Source organism: Trachypithecus francoisi, unplaced genomic scaffold (genome assembly GCF_009764315.1).
Source record: "Trachypithecus francoisi isolate TF-2019V2 unplaced genomic scaffold, Tfra_2.0 Lachesis_group7, whole genome shotgun sequence".
Classification (NCBI taxonomy): domain Eukaryota; kingdom Metazoa; phylum Chordata; class Mammalia; order Primates; family Cercopithecidae; genus Trachypithecus; species Trachypithecus francoisi.
The window spans coordinates 79,462,561-79,479,610 of record NW_022681472.1 but is presented as its reverse complement, the minus strand read 5'-3'; the positions used below and the strand labels follow the sequence as shown (position 1 = coordinate 79,479,610).

Here is a 17,050-nt window from a genome sequence, read left to right as displayed (position 1 = left end):
AATCTTAGTTACGTAAAACCTCATTTATCTGGCATTCATGAATTTAACTTTTTTTTGCATACCTTATGTGCTAGACACTGAGGAATTAAACATTCTACATAATTTTTAAATGTTGTATTTTAAAATACTGATGTGTTTATGTATGAAAACTTACTAAAAGCTATATTTTTATGGAAATCTCTCTAAAATCCATACTTCTCTTTTAGAATCCATTAACACTTTTTCTTTTTTTGAAACAGAGTCTTGCTCTGTCGCCCAGGCTGGAGTGCAATGGCATGATCTCGGCTCACTGCAACCTGTGCCTCCTGGGTACAAGTGATTCTCCTGCCTCAGCATCCTGAGTAGCTGGGATTATAGGCGCGCGCCACCACGCCTGGCTAATTTTTGCATCTTTAATAGAGACAGGGTTTCACTATGTTGGTCAGGCTGGTCTTCAACTCCTGACCTCGTGATCTGCCTGGCTTGGCCTCCCAGAGTGCTGCGATTACAGGCCTGAGCCACCTCGCCCGGCCCATTGACACTTTTTCTTAGTGATTAAAGATAGAATCTCTCCCAGGGAGTTTTCGAGATATATAAGAACATTTTATCCTTACTTTTTATCCCCAAACATGTATGCTTTTTAAAGTTCTCCCACCTCCATTATCAGCCCTCTTCCACTCCTCTCCATGTAACTTGTGTTCTTATAGCCTTAAAAGTGCTGCTTCCTTTGTTTCTAAACATCTGCATGAGAGCCTGAGGAAGGCTTGATACCTTTCCCATGGTTCAAACTCAGCTAAACCATTTAAAAAGTGTTTTTGACTTCTCATTTGTATTCTATACAAGTCAGACTGTCAGAGTGTCCTCCAAATAGGTGAACCTCATTTTTTTATTAGAAAAACAAATTCCCCTTTCCACCTCTTTAACCTCCACTATTAACCGTTTTAAGGGAATACATTTTTATGCTATATTAAATACATGAATCAATAATGGAGGAATTGGTGTTAAACAAAAATATATGAATCAAGATAGTCACATTAATGGTGAATATAAAAGATAAATCATTGCTAGTCATGGTGGCTCAGGCCTGTCATCCCAGCACTTTGGGAGGCCTAGGCAGGTGGGTCGCTTGAGCTCAGGACTTTGAGCCCAGGCCTGGGCAACGTAGCAAAACCCTGTCTCTACAAAAAAAATTTAAACATTAGCCAAGTGTGGTGGCATGTATGTGTTGTCCCAGTTAATTGGGAGGCTGAAGTGGGAGGATCACTTGAGCCCAGGAGGTCAAGGCTACAGTGAGCCGTGATGGCACCGCTGCGCTCCAGCCTGGGTGACACAGTGGGACCCTGTCTCAAAAACAAAACATTTTCACTTTGCATCCTACAGCCCTAAATGCCAAACATTAGAAAAAGCTGAATTATTTTATTAATACATTAAAGCAATTTTCATATTCGTATCCTACTTTGTTTTGGTATTCTAAAAATTGTCATATGATTAACATAATGCAGTTCTTATAATGTGAATAATCTGTTACCATTGTTGAAAACCAGTTGAAATTACTCGATATCCTCTAAATATCATAATAAATATAAATATGAGAAAATACTTTGAAAATAATCCTAAGACATTATTTTGTGTTAGATATGTTTTTCAGTACAGTTGGATGTCATCCTACAAGATGTGGTGAATTTGAAAAGAATAACCCTGATCTTTACTTAAAGGAGTTGCTAAATCTTGCTGAAAACAATAAAGGGAAAGTTGTGGCAATAGGAGAATGTGGACTTGGTGAGTGCCAGCCTCGCCTCTTAGAATGACTTTGTTTGAAAATAAGTAATTTTTTTCTGTGTAAGTTAGGAGTAATTATTCTTCTTTATCTTTTTAAAGATTTTGACCGACTACAGTTTTGTCCCAAAGATACTCAACTCAAGTAAGGAAATTTGTTGGCTTTACAAATTATTGTAAAATCATGAGTGATTTTAAAATAACTTTTATCAGTTGAGAATATAGTTGGATTAAGCATCAGGATATTTTTGTTTTTCCCTCTGTATGTGAAAAGTTAAGTGAAACTAATTCCATGCATACTTGCATGTAATTCATAAGGGGCGGAAGCACATAGTTCCCTGGTCGATTAACCATTTAATTTTATTTTAATGGTAGAAATTAGGGATGAGTTTTACATGATAGAGACTTTACATTTTTTGTTTGCTTGTTTAACACATGCATTCCTACATGAACAGTTCCAATGGAATGAACTAAATTATTTTGGGGAATGTGATTTGTTTCGTTTTTTTGAGACAGAGTCGCTCTCTGTTGCCCAGGCTGGAGTGCAGTGGTGTGATCTCGGCTCACTGCAACCTCCACTTCCTGGGTTCAAATGAGTCTCGTGCCTCAGCCTCCCGAGTATCTCGATTACAGGCACATGCCACCATGCCTGGCTAATTTTTATATTTTTATTAAAGATTGGGTTTCACCACGTTGGTCAGGCTGGTCTCAGACTCCTGACCTCAAATTATCCACCCGCCTCAGCCTCCCAAATTGGAAGATATAATTTAAAAACAAAGGATATTGAAAGTGTATTACAAGCTAGGCACAGCAGACTGTACCTGTAGTCGCAGCTGTTTTGAGAAACAGAGGCAGGAGAATTGCTTGAGCTCAGGAGTTCCAGACCAGTCTGAGCAACATAAGGAGACTCCGTCTCTTAAAAAAAAAAAAAAAATCAGCAACAAAAAACCAACAAAAGTATTATAAGATCAATCACCAAAGCTAGAAAAGCATAGTTTACTCTTGCTGGGCATTGAATATTGTTAGTTTGGAACTGTGAGGTTCCTTTAATAGGAGCCATGTTGAATGGTGGCTTCTGAGAAAACTCCAAAGCTCACAACCCTGCAGGACTTCCTGTAACCCATTGCCTGGAGCTAAATTTGGAGCTCCTGTCATCATACTGGTGAATGAGTGTTAAAGACTGAAAAGAAAATTTAGGTCATAGTCTGAATTTAAAACGTAAGCATTTTGTCGAATTTCAAAAACATCTTAATTATGAAGATGATAAAACATTAGACTGAGCTTCTAAAGGGGGTTAATTTAGTTATTCATCCATTCAGCAAATGTTTATGGAGCACTATGTGCCAGCCACTGCCAAGAACTTGGAGTATGCAGAAATCTGAATAAGGTAGAATATCTGTCCCTAGAGACCTTTAAGAATAAACAGTCCTCTGTCCTCCTTAGTTTCTTATACACAGAGAATTAGGATCAGATTCTCTCTTAAGATACCATCCAGCTATATCATAATATTTAATAATTAATTTTGTCATATGGTGATATGATCATATGATTAAGCCAGTGACTTGATGGCCTAAAGGGATGTTTTAAAATGACGCATGCCAAAAGTGTACTTCCTCCCCCTTCCCTCCCTGCTCCCCACAAATGGGATTCTGATATGTCCCCCCGGTTGAAAATCACTGTGGGGAGGAGCAGATCTACTAGTGGAGTCTGTCATACCCTAGACCTCAAGCTCCAGAGTTCTGGAGTGTGAAGATCTATAACCAAGTAGAAAAGGATGGGTTAGAGTAATGCTCTGTAGACACATCCTGTCTCTTTTAGGTCGCTCATTTATACATCCCTTTTAGAACTGCTTAGTTTGTGGTATATTATTTGCTGTGTCTTTCAGGGACATTCATGTGGTTACTAGCAGGGTTACTAAAGCGCTATACCTCTGTCGAATATTATGTAGGCCAGCTCACTAACCTTAAAAGTTCTCATGTTCACACTGAAATAGAAAAACAGTTGTCTTTAGGCCGGGCGCGGTGGCTCAAGCCTGTAATCCCAGCACTTTGGGAGGCCGAGACGGGCGGATCACGAGGTCAGGAGATCGAGACCATCCTGGCTAATATGGTGAAACCCCGTCTCTACTAAAAATACAAAAACTAGCCGGGCGAGGTGGCGGGCGCCTGTAGTCCCAGCTACTTGGGAGGCTGAGGCAGGAGAATGGCGGAAACCCAGGAGGCGGAGCTTGCAGTGAGCTGAGATCTGGCCACTGCACTCCAGTCCGGGCGACAGAGCGAGACTCCGCCTCAAAAAAAAAAAAAAAAAAAAAAAAAAAGAAAAACAGTTGTCTTTAATAGTTCTTCAGGTTAAGCCCACAGATCATATTCCTCAACTTTAATGTCTGGTTTTTGTCAGGATAAGCCTTGTAAGTCTAATAGACTATGTGTTATGACAAGCAAGAGCAATCGCACAGTCCCCAAGTTTTTTTCCCCGTATGACTTTTCATCCAAAATGAGTTAGAACTGATTCTAAAATGCAACCTGAATACTTTAAACTCAGTTTTGGGGTTAATTGAAAACATTGACAGTATCAGTTTAATTTAACTGTTCTGAGGATTCTTCACCATCATCAGAGCATGTTCAGAATAGCATCTATCTTAGAATATGCATATCACAGCTTGTGCTTGAACTCACATACCAGGTGTTAATTGCTAATAGAGAAGTTCAAACTCCATTCAGTAAATGATTACCAAGTGCCTCCTCAGCATGATACAAAGGAAAATAAGACTTTTTCCTGATGCCACTGTAGACAAGAGAGGACATAAATAATTAAAGTAGGTTGGAAGTGCTGTCACTAAAGTGTATGAACAGCAGAGGGAAGGACTGACTTTCAGTGACAGCATGTGACACTGGCTTCTTCCAGAGTGAATAAGCTAATGACAAAATAAGTAGGAGGAACTTTTGATAAGATGGCAGTGAAGATTTTTTAATTTTTAATGATAAAACATCAAATGACTTGGTTAAAAAAACAGCCAGGTACGGTGGCTCATGCCTGTAATTCCAGCACATGGGGAGGCCAAGGCAGGCCGATCACCTGAGATCAGGAACTCAAGACCAGCTTGACCAACATGGTGAAACCCTGTCTCTACTAAAAACAAAAATTAGCCGGGCGTGGTGGCGAGCACCTGTAATCCCAGCTACTCAGGAGGCTGAGGCAGCAGAATTGCTTGAACTGGGAAGGTGGAGTTTGCAGTGAGCCAAGATTGTGCCATTGGACCCCAGCCTGGGCAACAGAGCAAGACTCCATCTCAAAAAAAAAAAAAAGACTAGTAACAATCACATTTTGATTGTTGTTAAGGAAGCAAACACCGACGTTCTCTGCCCCTCACCTCTTTTCCCCTAGCGTGTACTTACAGCATGCAGTCTTTTCTGTGTACACAGCACTCTATTTGTTTCAGCACTTATCATGTTGTACAGAAATGGGTTTTAGGGTATCCCTTCCTCCCCACAACAGACAAGTGTCTTTGAGTTCCTCAGAGGCACACACCCGGTCTTACTCATGTGACAGTTCCATAGCATTTAGCATATTACTCTCAGCACATGGTAGGTACTTAGTAAATGTCTGTTAAATATTTAATACAGAGGGAAGGTTCTTTTTTATTCCTTTTGAGCAGTGTGGATAAAAGCCTATAATTCAACTTTCACTATTGGGTTTATTTTTGGAAGACTTCAGATTTTGGTCTGCACTTTTCTACCATCTGAAACAACTGGTGTATGGTTTGGGTGTTTTTTTTTTTTTTTTTTTTGAAATGTAGTCTCACTCCGCCCCCAGACTAGAGTGCAGCAGTGCGATGTAAGATCACTGCAACCTCCGCCTCCTGGTTCAAGCGATTCTCCTGCCTCCGCCTCCCAAGTAACTGGGATTACAGGTGCCCATCACCATGCCCAGCTAATTTTCTTGTGTTTTTTGTAGAGACGGGGTTTCACCATGTTGGCCAGGCTGATTTCAAACTCCAGACCTCAAGTGATCCGCCCGCCTCGGCCTCCCAAAGTGCTAGGGTTACAGGTGTGAGCCACCACGCCCAGCCGTGATTTGTTTTTAAGTAAAAATGTAGTCAGGAAAAAGGAGATGTATGAGAAAAGAAAAATAGATAATTAGGAGGCAAGACAGAAAAATCAATATACAATAGATGTGTCTGAAAAATAATGCTAAGTGAAGGTAGCGTATGACATGTTAAAAGGATGAGCTTTGGAATCAGCAGATCTTTTCATGAGATTTACAACTGCCGTTGGTGTCACTTCGTCCCTTTGTGCATCCCCTTTAAAAATGGGGAGATTGCTGCCTACCTTTCTTAACATAAGGCACGTAAAGCCTATAGTGACATGAGTGGTGCATAGTATGTGTGCAATCATGGCTGTTATATTACTCATGCTAGAAATGTTACCACCCTAAAGGAAGATGCTAGCTATTGCTTTTGTTTGGAACTTTTTAAAGGTTTTTTTTGTTTTTTTTTTTTAATACTTTTTTCTTGTGAGTACCTAGACCTTTTCTGGAAAAAGTTTTTTTTTTTGGAGGCGGAGTCTCGCTCTGTCGCCCGGACTGGAGTGCAGTGGCCGGATCTCAGCTCACTGCAAGCTCCGCCTCCCGGGTTCACACCATTCTCCTGCCTCAGCCTCCCGAGCAGCTGGGACTACAGGCGCCTGCCACCTCGCCCGGCTAGTTTTTTTTTTTTTTGTATTTTTAGTAGAGATGGGGAAAAAGTATTTTTTAAAGACAAAGAGAAGCAAAGAGTGAAAACAAGGAAAAGGCCTGATGTAGTTATGGAAAGTTTATCCTTTAAGCCATACCCTGTATTTTCAATTTCCTGGCCTTAGGCTACACTCGTTTCCTCGTTGCAATTTAGAGCTCTGTTCTCTTGGATAGGAGGAATTTGCCTTGGGCATTTTTCTTGGGGCTTTAAAATGTTAACGCTGTGCAGGTCTTAAAAACTACAACAAGAAGATTTTAAAACAGTCCTTTGGGGGTTTAGGGGACCCTAGAGATGAGCAATTGAGGCCACGTTGCCATCAAGCAGCTTACAGAGGAGGGATTACTACCTGTGTTCAGGTATACCCATGAAACTCACTGGGCTTTTTGGATTTTCCTTGATCCTAATTAATAGCAACTGCTCCTCTGAAGCTGAACTTTTCCAGCTCTTATCCTTAGATGGTTAAACCTCAACTGTAAGAAGCAGTAATACAATCAGAAGCTTCATTAAGATGAGCAAATCTAACTCAAGTAGAAAATGATTTTTCATTTATAAACTTTAAAAAAATAATAAATGAGTAAAACAGGCAGAGGAGTCTCTTAATAAGATGCCAGTTCGGCCAGGCGAGGTGGCTCAAGCCTGTAATCCCAGCACTTTGGGAGGCTGAGACGGGTGGATCACGAGGTCAGGAGATCGAGACCATCCTAGCTAACATGGTGAAACCCCGTCTCTACTAAAAATACAAAAAACTAGCCAGGCGAGGTGGTGGGCGCCTGTAGTCCCAGCTACTCGGGAGGCTGAGGCAGGAGAATGGCGTAAACCCAGCAGGCGGAGCTTGCAGTGAGCTGAGATCTGGCCACTGCACTCCAGCCTGGGCGACAGAGTAAGACTCCGTCTCAAAAAAAAAAAAAAAAAAAGACGCCAATTCCTACCCTGTAACTTACGTTGTTATTTCTAGTTACCATGGTGGGTTTTTCTTCTTTAAAGATAATAGTTGTTTGATGTTCAGTACTAGTTATCCTCAATTTGTATCATTAGGAATAATTTTTTACTTTTTGGGTTTTTTTAACTTATTATTATTTTTTGTTTATTTATTTTTTTTAACACAAGATCCCTTTCTGGAGAAACTGAACCAACCCAGAAAAAGATCTCTACAAACTGATATTTGGGAATCCCTAGCAAAAAGTCAATTGGCCATCTGAGCCTGCCAGTTGCTGGAATGCTTTCTAGAGAGCTTCCAAATGGCATTTTTTTTTTAAATAGACAGTGAGGACTGCCTGACATTTGAAGAAAGTTTCCATCATCACAGAGACCAAAGGAAAGAAGAAAAGGTGACTGTGAGGAAACAAATGCAGGAAGACAAGCAGAAAGTAACTTTATCATTCATGCTTTTCGAGAGATGAGAAGACACTGCAGTATAAGAATAGAGTGTTCAGAAATTGAAAAAAGCTGAAGTAAATTTCATAAAAAGGGTTATAAAATATAGCCCCCTTTTTGGAAGGAGGGAAACAAGGGAAATAGAATAAAAAGAATACAAGTTATCAGTCTGGTATGCCCAAGAAAAGAACAGTAAAGAAAAATCAAATGGCAAGGATGGGTAGAGATGAGACCCCCACTGGAAGGGCTAATGAACAAGCAACACGAGGCATATGAAAACCATCAACACACATCTTCGTGAAATCTCACATCAGAGATGAAAAACTAAAACCTTTCACAAGAGAAGAAAACTAGGTCACAGGTAAAGGATTAGGAATCAGAGTAGCAACTTTTCATCACCACTAGAACCTACTGATGGAACAGTATAAATTCTCCATGAAAATGATTTCTGATCTTGAATTTTATGCACACAGAAACTATCAATTGAAAGTGGGGTTCTCTCCCCTTTCATTAACTATCCAGGCTAACTTGTAAGAGGAAGAGCAGAAAAAAAAATTCATTTTCAAACATGCAAAATCTCAAGAAACTTAATTCCCATGAAAACGTCCTCAGAGGATGTTATAGAATGTGTTCCACTAAAACAAACACACAAGGAATACATGGGATCTAAAAATAGGAACTAGCCCAAACTGAAACAGACAGATGGAAGGGTCTGCAACTGATGGGACTATTATATCTAGACAGGTTTGCTCATGTGGTATACCGTGCTTAACATTTCTTTTCTTGTACTACTTTTTGTTTTCCCGGATTAACCTCCCTCATATTTTTATGATACATAGCTAGCATGAATTCAGGGACCTCTCTTTTCTTGAATTATGTCAAATTCTGTGGGCCCGTTGCTTGGGCTTCTGCTATTTTCTTTTTCTTTTTTCTCTGAGACACGGTCTCACTCTGTCATCCAAGCTGGAGTGCAGTGGTGTGATCATGGCTCACCACAGCCTTGACCCCCTAGGCTCAAGCAATCCCCTGACCTCAGCCTCCCAAGAACTGGGACTACAGGCACATGCCACCACACCGGGCTAATTCTTGTGTTTTTTGTAGAGATGGGGTTTCACCATGTTGCCCAGGTTAGTCTTGAACTCCTGAGCTCAAGCAATCCGCCCACCTCAGCCTCCCAAAGTGCTGGGATTACAGGCGTGGACCACGCATCCAGCTGGCCTCTGTTATTTTCATAAACTGTACTTTTGCCTACCTTGAGATAGGAAGCTAATTTTCCATCCAACCATTAGATACTGTGAATTTGCAGCTTGGTCATGTGGTTTGGTCCATGGAATTTTGTGTGGAAAAAATAACCAGTATAGTGTAGAGCAGCGCACACAATGAAGAGGACTGCCTGCTGTGTGTAGCCAGAAGCCAAATATATTAGTAAAGTTGACATAATGACTAGAGCACACTTAATTGCTGACATTTGGTTTACTTTAGAGGTTATGGAAATAGTGACTGGTTGTATTATTAAAATATCTTTTTGTCCAGGTTGTCATTAATATTTCCTACACTGCAAAATTTCAGCACTTCGTTAATGAAAAGAAAATATTTTTGCTTATTCTAACCCAGCAGAATCTGAAAAGGAGATTTTAAAACCCAAACATTTGGTAATACAGACATAGACCACCAATTTTAGGAAGACTGTTTCTATTTTTTTTATTTTTATTTTTTTTGAGACAGAGTGCTGCTCTGTCACCCAGGCTGGAGTGCAAGTAGTGTGACATCAGCCCACTGCAACCTTTGACCCTGGGCTCAAGTGATTCTCGTGCCTCAGCCCATGGAATAGCTGGGATTACAGACGTGTGCCAACACATTGGCTAATTTTTATATACTTTTTTTTTTTTTTTTTTTTTAAGACAGAGTCTCGCTCTGCCGCCCAGGCTGGAGTGCAGTGGCCGGATCTCAGCTCACTGCAAGCTCTGCCTCCCGGGTTTACGCCATTCTCCTGCCTCAGCCTCCCGAGTAGCTGGGACTACAGGCGCCTGCCACCTCGCCCAGCTAGTTTTTTGTATTTTTTAGTAGAGACGAGGTTTCACTGTGTTAACCAGGATGGTCTTGATCTCCTGACCTCGTGATCCGTCCGTCTCGGCCTCCCACAGTGCTGGGATTACAGGCTTGAGCCACTGCGCCCGGCCTAATTTTTATATTTTTAGTAGAGACAAGGTTTCATTCACCATGTTGGCCAGACTGGTCTTGAACTCCTACCCTTGAGTGATCCACCCACCTTGGCCTCCCAAAGTGCTGGGATTACAGGTATGAGCCACCACGCCCAGCCTGAAGACTGCTTCTTAAGAAGTACATTTCTATTTCTAATTTTAAAATTTAGCATTTTCAAGAGTGCAAAGGGGGTAAAATAGTCCTGCACATGAGGAAATATGATATAGGAAAATATAGCAAAAGAGGCTTAAGTTAAACAGAGAAATTGTTTCCCCAAATTAAAGGACTTAGAAGAGGTAAGCACATCTAAGAAAATAATAAGCCACCTGTTATCCTGATTCAGTTGAACCTACCATTTGTGAGAACAAGAGGAAGCACTGTGTTGAAGTGAAAAAACAAACAGAATGAACATTCATTATATCCTCTGAATATTGTCATTATACTCGGGACCAGAAGGAGGCGTCTTGAAAACGTGACAGATTTTTGCCATTTAGGCTGGGACTTGGAATGAGAGCACTGAAGGTCTGGTTCCAAGTTGGTCATGCCAGGTATTGTTATGTTGGACTAAGTACGACATCAGCTTTTATCCTTGGGTTATTTTGAGGATCAAATGAGACAAAGGTATGTGGTACTTGGAAAAAGCTTCTTATCAAGTACTCTTAAGATATTCAGGGCTACCACTTTATCGTGTAATTTTCTTTTTTTAATAGCATAATTGAGTTATTTGCTGTTTAGCAAATACTTAGATTTGGTTTTTGAGGGAAACCTTGTTCATTTTGCCCAGTGGCGGTAACTTCTTTTATAACAGCACATAAAAAACTGGTTGCAAAATGGAATAGATTGGCATGCATTATGAAGCTCTGCCGGGCTTCTCGCTTGGTGAGTTGACTTCCACTGATGGTGCTCCCAGTGGCAAGGGGCCAGTGGTGGTACTTTATGAAAATAATTTTGTAAGCCCAGAAAATGAAGTATCTCTTTCCAAAACTTGTAAGTTATAAAAGCCCTTTGATAAACCTGGTGTGCTTTAAATGTTCATATTGTCCTGTAATTTATAGAGAATTAAATACCTTTAACTTAAAAGCTGTTTTGACATCATTACCTTCCTCATGCTAAAATAAAATTTGTAATGAGAATTTTTTTTTTTGCATTATGCAGATATTTTGAAAAACAGTTTGAACTGTCAGAACAAACAAAATTACCAATGTTTCTTCACTGTCGAAACTCACATGCTGAATTTTTGGGTGAGTTAAAACCAAAGTCTCATTTAGAACTTAAGAATTTTGTAGAGATCAAGCTATTTGCTAAAAGTTCTTTGTTTTTAATTTACAGACATAATGAAAAGAAATAGGGATCGCTGTGTAGGGGGAGTGGTAAGTATAAAATAGTCATTTTTAATACAAGTTGAACATCTCTAATCCAAAAATCCAAATATTCCCAAGAACAAAATATTCCAAAATCTGAAACTTTTTAAGCACTGACATGAGATAGTGACACCTTTGCTTTCTGATTATTCGTTGTACACAAATTTAGTTTCATGCACACAATTATTTAAATTATTTACCTTCAGGGTATGGTATAAAGTGTATATGAAACATAAATGAATTTCATGTTTAGACTTGAGTCCCTTCCCAAAGATTTCTTTTTATGTATATGCAGATATTCCAAAATCTGAAAAAATCTGAAATACGAAACACTTTTGGTCCCACATACTTGGGATAAGGGATACTTAACATTTATGTGACACATAAAGCATCTTGGTTATGAAGGATGGCCCCTAATTCAGATGTCAACATTTAAATTTTTTTAAAAAAAGGAAAAAAAAAGAAAACCATGTGAATTAGATAGAATTCAATAGAATTAGGAGTTTCTTTTCCCATCCTTTGAAAGACATGTAAATTTACTGTTGAATGTATGGGCCAGATGTGGCATAAACACAAATCAGTTTTAATTATAGTTCCTTTGTTCAGAGTACAAGAATGAGCACAGAATTCCATTCACAAGAAAACCCTGTGAAATTTGGTTTTTGGTTTTTTGTTTTTTTTTTTTTTTTTTTTTTTTTTTTTTGGTTATTGAGAAAGGATCTGGCTCTGTCATCCAGGCTGAAGTGGAGTGGCACAATCTCAGCTCACTGCAACCTCCGCTTCCCCAGGATCAAGCCATCCTCAGCCTTCCCAGTAGCTGGGACTACAGGCATGCACCACCATGCTTAGCTAATTTTTTTGTATATTTTGTAGAGATGGAGTTTACCATGTTGCCTAGGCTCATCTTGAACTCCTAAACTCAAGCAATCTGCCCGCCTTGGCTTCCTGACGTGTTGGGATTACAGGTGTAAGCCACTGTGCCTGGCCCTGGAATTCACTTCTACGCAATCTCGGCTCATCGCAACCTCCGCCTCCCAGGTTCAAGCGATTCCCCTGCCTCAGCCTCCCAAGTAGCTGGGACTACAGGCACGCACCACCACGCCTGGTTAATTTTTTGCATTTTAGTAGAGACGGGATTTCACCATGTTGGCCAGGATGGTCTCGATCTGCTGACCTTGTGATCTGCCCACCTCGGCCTCCCAAAGTGCTGGGATTACGGTTTATGCTTTTTAAGCAACAGTCTTACCCATTTATAAGAATTTCTTCAGCCTTGTCTCTTTTTTTTTTTTTGAGACAGAGTTTCACTGTTGCTGCCCAGACTGGACTGTAATGATGCGATCGCAGCTCAATGTAACCTCCTGGGTTCAAGCAGTTCTCCTGCCTCAGGCCTCCCGAGTAGTTGGGATTACAGGCATGCGCCACCACAGCCTGCTAATTTTGTATTTTTAGTAGAGATAGGTTTTCTCCACGTTGGTCAGGCTGGTCTCAAACTCCCAACCTCAGGTGATCCACCGGCATCAGCCTCCCAAAGTGCTGAGGTTACAGGCGTGAGCCATCGCACCTGGCCCTGCCTTGCCTCTTAAAAGTAATTTCTCTTCCAGAAAAAAGTATCCTTGGCCGGGCATGGTGGCTCACCCCTGTAATCCCAGCACTTTGGGAGGCCAAGGCGGTGGATCCCCTGGCGTCAGGAGTTCAAGACCAGCCTGAATAACATGGAGAAACCCCCTCTACTAAAAAAAAAAAATACAAAATTAGCCAGGCGTGGTGGCGCATGCCTGTAATCCCAGCTACTCAGGAGGCTGAGGCAGGAGAATTGCTTGAAGCAGGGAGGCGGAGGTTGCAGTGAACCAAGATCACGCCATTGCACTCCAGCCTGGGCAACAAGAGTGAAACTCCATCTCAAAAAAAAAAAAAAGTCCTCTAACAGAAAATTCATCAGTATTTTAAAACGTGTTTTAAATGGTGCCATAAAATTTCTAAGCTTTCTTCATGTTTTTGCCTAAGAATACGTTTATTCCTAAACCCCTTTCTGGAGCTTCTGCACTAATGCTAGTGTGGAGACAGCAACACTGCTACTCTAAAGAGAGAAATTCTCAGCAGCTAACGTTTTGCATCATGTCACTGGAGATGATGACCGGTTATAACTGTGAAATCTGATATGAAAATAAAAATTATAGGTACTACCACCTTTGAAATCCTGAGGTCCAAAAACTTACAGGGATCTATATTTTTGCCTACAAAGTCTTATTAATGTAACTTAGAATTTTAAAGAGTAATTATTATAATAATAAAATTATACCTGTATGTCCCCAGGTGCATTCATTTGATGGTACCAAGGAAGCAGCAGCTGCTTTGATTGACTTGGATCTTTATATAGGATTTAATGGTTGGTACGTTCTTAGGTTGTTTTGTTTTTAACTTTTATTTAAGCAGATTTCTTAAATTGTTTTACAGTGAATTGCTGATGAAGATTGATTTTCATTAAAATTTGTGTGTGTTTACACTGATCTTTGCTGGGAATTTCAGTCATTATGTAAGAAATTAAACAGTACATTACGATTACAAGTTAAAGCTCAAAAGTTATAGACTAGTATATTATATCCTAATAATGGAAAACTATTTTGTGTTGAGATCAGCAGCTAGCTTTCTCTAGTAATCCAATTTATGCTCAGATCATTTGATCCCTTGAAAATGTGTTCACAGCATTATGTATACATATACATGTCATGTCTATGGACGAAAGGTTATTCCATGACAGTCATACATCTCTGCAGGCAAAGAAACCGAGGCTCAAAGAAATTAGGAAACAGGTATAGAGTTTCTCCAAGTATGAGAACCCATGTCCTCTGGCTTCTCACTCTGTGACCTTCTGCTGTTACATCACACTAAACTTCACACACTCAGTACACTCAGCCAGCACAGCCAGGTCCCTGGGTTGGTTTTGTCACATATGTAAGAGCTTTGACCAGTGTCTTTTCAGAGGATATCAATGTATCCCATTAATCAGTTGCAAAATAGTATAAGACTTTCAGTCCTTCAGTGTCTCATACCCTTAAAATTATTGTGTTTCCAATTGCATTATTTTTGAGTAAACTCTAGGGAAGTAGAATCATGGAATTACATATTTGCTCTAGAGTTCAGAGTTTAAGTGTCTAAGCTGCTTTCATATTTAATGGTTTAATTAACTTTAAAATTAATATGCAAGGGAATATATGCATAGTGATTAAAAAGTCAAATAGTACTCACAGATATAAACAAATAACAGAGTCCTCCCAGCATGACCTTACCCCAGGTCAGCTTTTCTAGCGGCAACAATTTTGCTATTTGTCGCCATATTTCTAAATAATATCCACATACTACTGTCTCTTGATTCATCCCGTGTCTATTCTCATTGGGGTATATGAGCACGTTAGTTCTTATATCCTGTACTAATCCCCTCCCTCCATTATTCTCTGCATATCACTCTCAATGTCGTTATTTCAGAATTTTTGGTTATATGCATACTCAGTGTTTTCATTATTATGTCTCTATAAATGTTTCATTATTATTTCTATATAAGTATATAATTTCACAGAGCTATGCCAAGTATGAGAGGGTTTCAAGTTTTTTGGGTTTTTTTTTTGGTTTTTTTTGTTTTTTTTAGATAGGGACTTGCTCTGTAGCCCAAGCTGGAATGCAGTGGTGTGATCACCACTCTGCAGCCTTGACCTCCCGGGCTCAAGCAACCCTCCCACCTCAGCCTCCTGAGTAGCTGGGATTACTGGTGTGTGCCACCACACACGGCTCTTTTTTACATTAAAGTTGAGACGGGATCTTGCTATGTGCCCAGGCTGGGCTTCAAGTTTAAGAAAGCCAGGTAAATAAAAATATGAGGGAGGTTAATCCGGGAAAACAAAAAGTAGTACAAGAAAAGAAATGTTAAGCACGGTATACCACATGAGCAAACCTGTCTAGATATAATAGTCCCATCAGTTGCAGACCCTTCCATCTGCCTGTTTCAGTTTGGGCTAGTTCCTATTTTTAGATCCCATGTATTCCTTGTGTGTTTGTTTTAGTGGAACACATTCTATAACATCCTCTGAGGACGTTTTCATGGGAATTAAGTTTCTTGAGATTTTGCATGTTTGAAAATGAATTTTTTTTTCTGCTCTTCCTCTTACAAGTTAGCCTGGATAGTTAATGAAAGGGGAGAGAACCCCACTTTCAATTGATAGTTTCTGTGTGCATAAAATTCAAGATCAGAAATCATTTTCATGGAGAATTTATACTGTTCCATCAGTAGGTTCTAGTGGTGATGAAAAGTTGCTACTCTGATTCCTAATCCTTTACCTGTGACCTAGTTTTCTTCTCTTGTGAAAGGTTTTAGTTTTTCATCTCTGATGTGAGATTTCACGAAGATGTGTGTTGATGGTTTTCATATGCCTCGTGTTGCTTGTTCATTAGCCCTTCCAGTGGGGGTCTCATCTCTACCCATCCTTGCCATTTGATTTTTCTTTACTGTTCTTTTCTTGGGCATACCAGACTGATAACTTGTATTCTTTTTATTCTATTTCCCTTGTTTCCCTCCTTCCAAAAAAAGGGCTATATTTTATAACCCTTTTTATGAAATTTACTTCAGCTTTTTTCAGTTTCTGAACACTCTATTCTTATACTGCAGTGTCTTCTCATCTCTCGAAAAGCATGAATGATAAAGTTACTTTCTGCTTGTCTTCCTGCATTTGTTTCCTCACAGTCACCTTTTCTTCTTTCCTTTGGTCTCTGTGATGATGGAAACTTTCTTCAAATGTCAGGCAGTCCTCACTGTCTATTTAAAAAAAAAATGCCATTTGGAAGCTCTCTAGAAGGCATTCCAGCAACTGGCAAGCTCAGATGGCCAATTGACTTTTTGCTAGGGATTCCCAAATATCAGTTTGTAGAGATCTTTTTCTGGGTTGGTTCAGTTTCTCCAGAAAGGGATCTTGTGTTCTCTGCTGGGAAAGTGGGGAACAGTGGAGGGAAGGGGTTTAATAAACGTCCCTGACAGTGTTTTGGAGCAGGATGGGTTAGAGGACCTCCCGGTTCAGTGAGCTGCCCCAGTCTCCATGCTTAGGCCTGTGCCTGACGTCTGTACTCCTCTGTGCTTGTTGTTCTCCAGCTGTTTCTGATGTAGGTTCTCTTGAGACCCAGCACCTCTTTCTCTGCACCAAGTCACAGATACGTAACCTAGGAACCCTATCTTCTCTTGAAGTTTTCTCAAACAATCTCCATTTCAGTCCCTGCCTTACTCCACTTTCTAGGGACTGTATCTGCTTCTGGGTTTGCTTGTCTTTCTCTCCAGGCACATAACATTTAAGTCACTTGGCACTTAAACACTGGTCGTTTATCATTTCTCTGTCCACTTTCAACTTTATATGTTGTAATTTGGGGTAACTATGTCTCCTAGTTTCATTTTAAAAAATCCTGCTTTTCTCCTTGTAAGTTTTTTTAAGAGAAGGGGGTAGAAGATCTTTATTTCACCAACTTAAAACCATTAATTCTTACTTTTTTTTTTTTTTTTTTTTGAGACCAGGGTCTCACTCTGTCTCGCAAGCTGGATGACTTACTGCAGCCCCAACCTCCTGGGCTCAAGCAGTCCTCCCAAGTGTAA

General features: G+C 40.0%; 1 protein-coding gene across 7 annotated transcripts in view; it reads left to right on the top strand.

The window, feature by feature from the left end:
* Positions 1-17,050, top strand: part of TATDN1 (TatD DNase domain containing 1) — a 50,565-nt gene that overhangs the window by 21,145 nt on the left and 12,370 nt on the right. For 6 of the 7 annotated variants that reach the window (XM_033203554.1, XM_033203552.1, XM_033203558.1 and 3 more), the window contains 5 exons: positions 1,615-1,758; positions 1,858-1,900; positions 11,219-11,304; positions 11,393-11,433; positions 13,738-13,814. In XM_033203554.1, coding sequence (XP_033059445.1) covers positions 1,615-1,758; positions 1,858-1,900; positions 11,219-11,304; positions 11,393-11,433; positions 13,738-13,814 — 391 coding nt within the window. The remainder of the gene's footprint in view (positions 1-1,614; positions 1,759-1,857; positions 1,901-11,218; positions 11,305-11,392; positions 11,434-13,737; positions 13,815-17,050) is intronic. The other variant, XM_033203559.1, reaches the window with a different exon arrangement.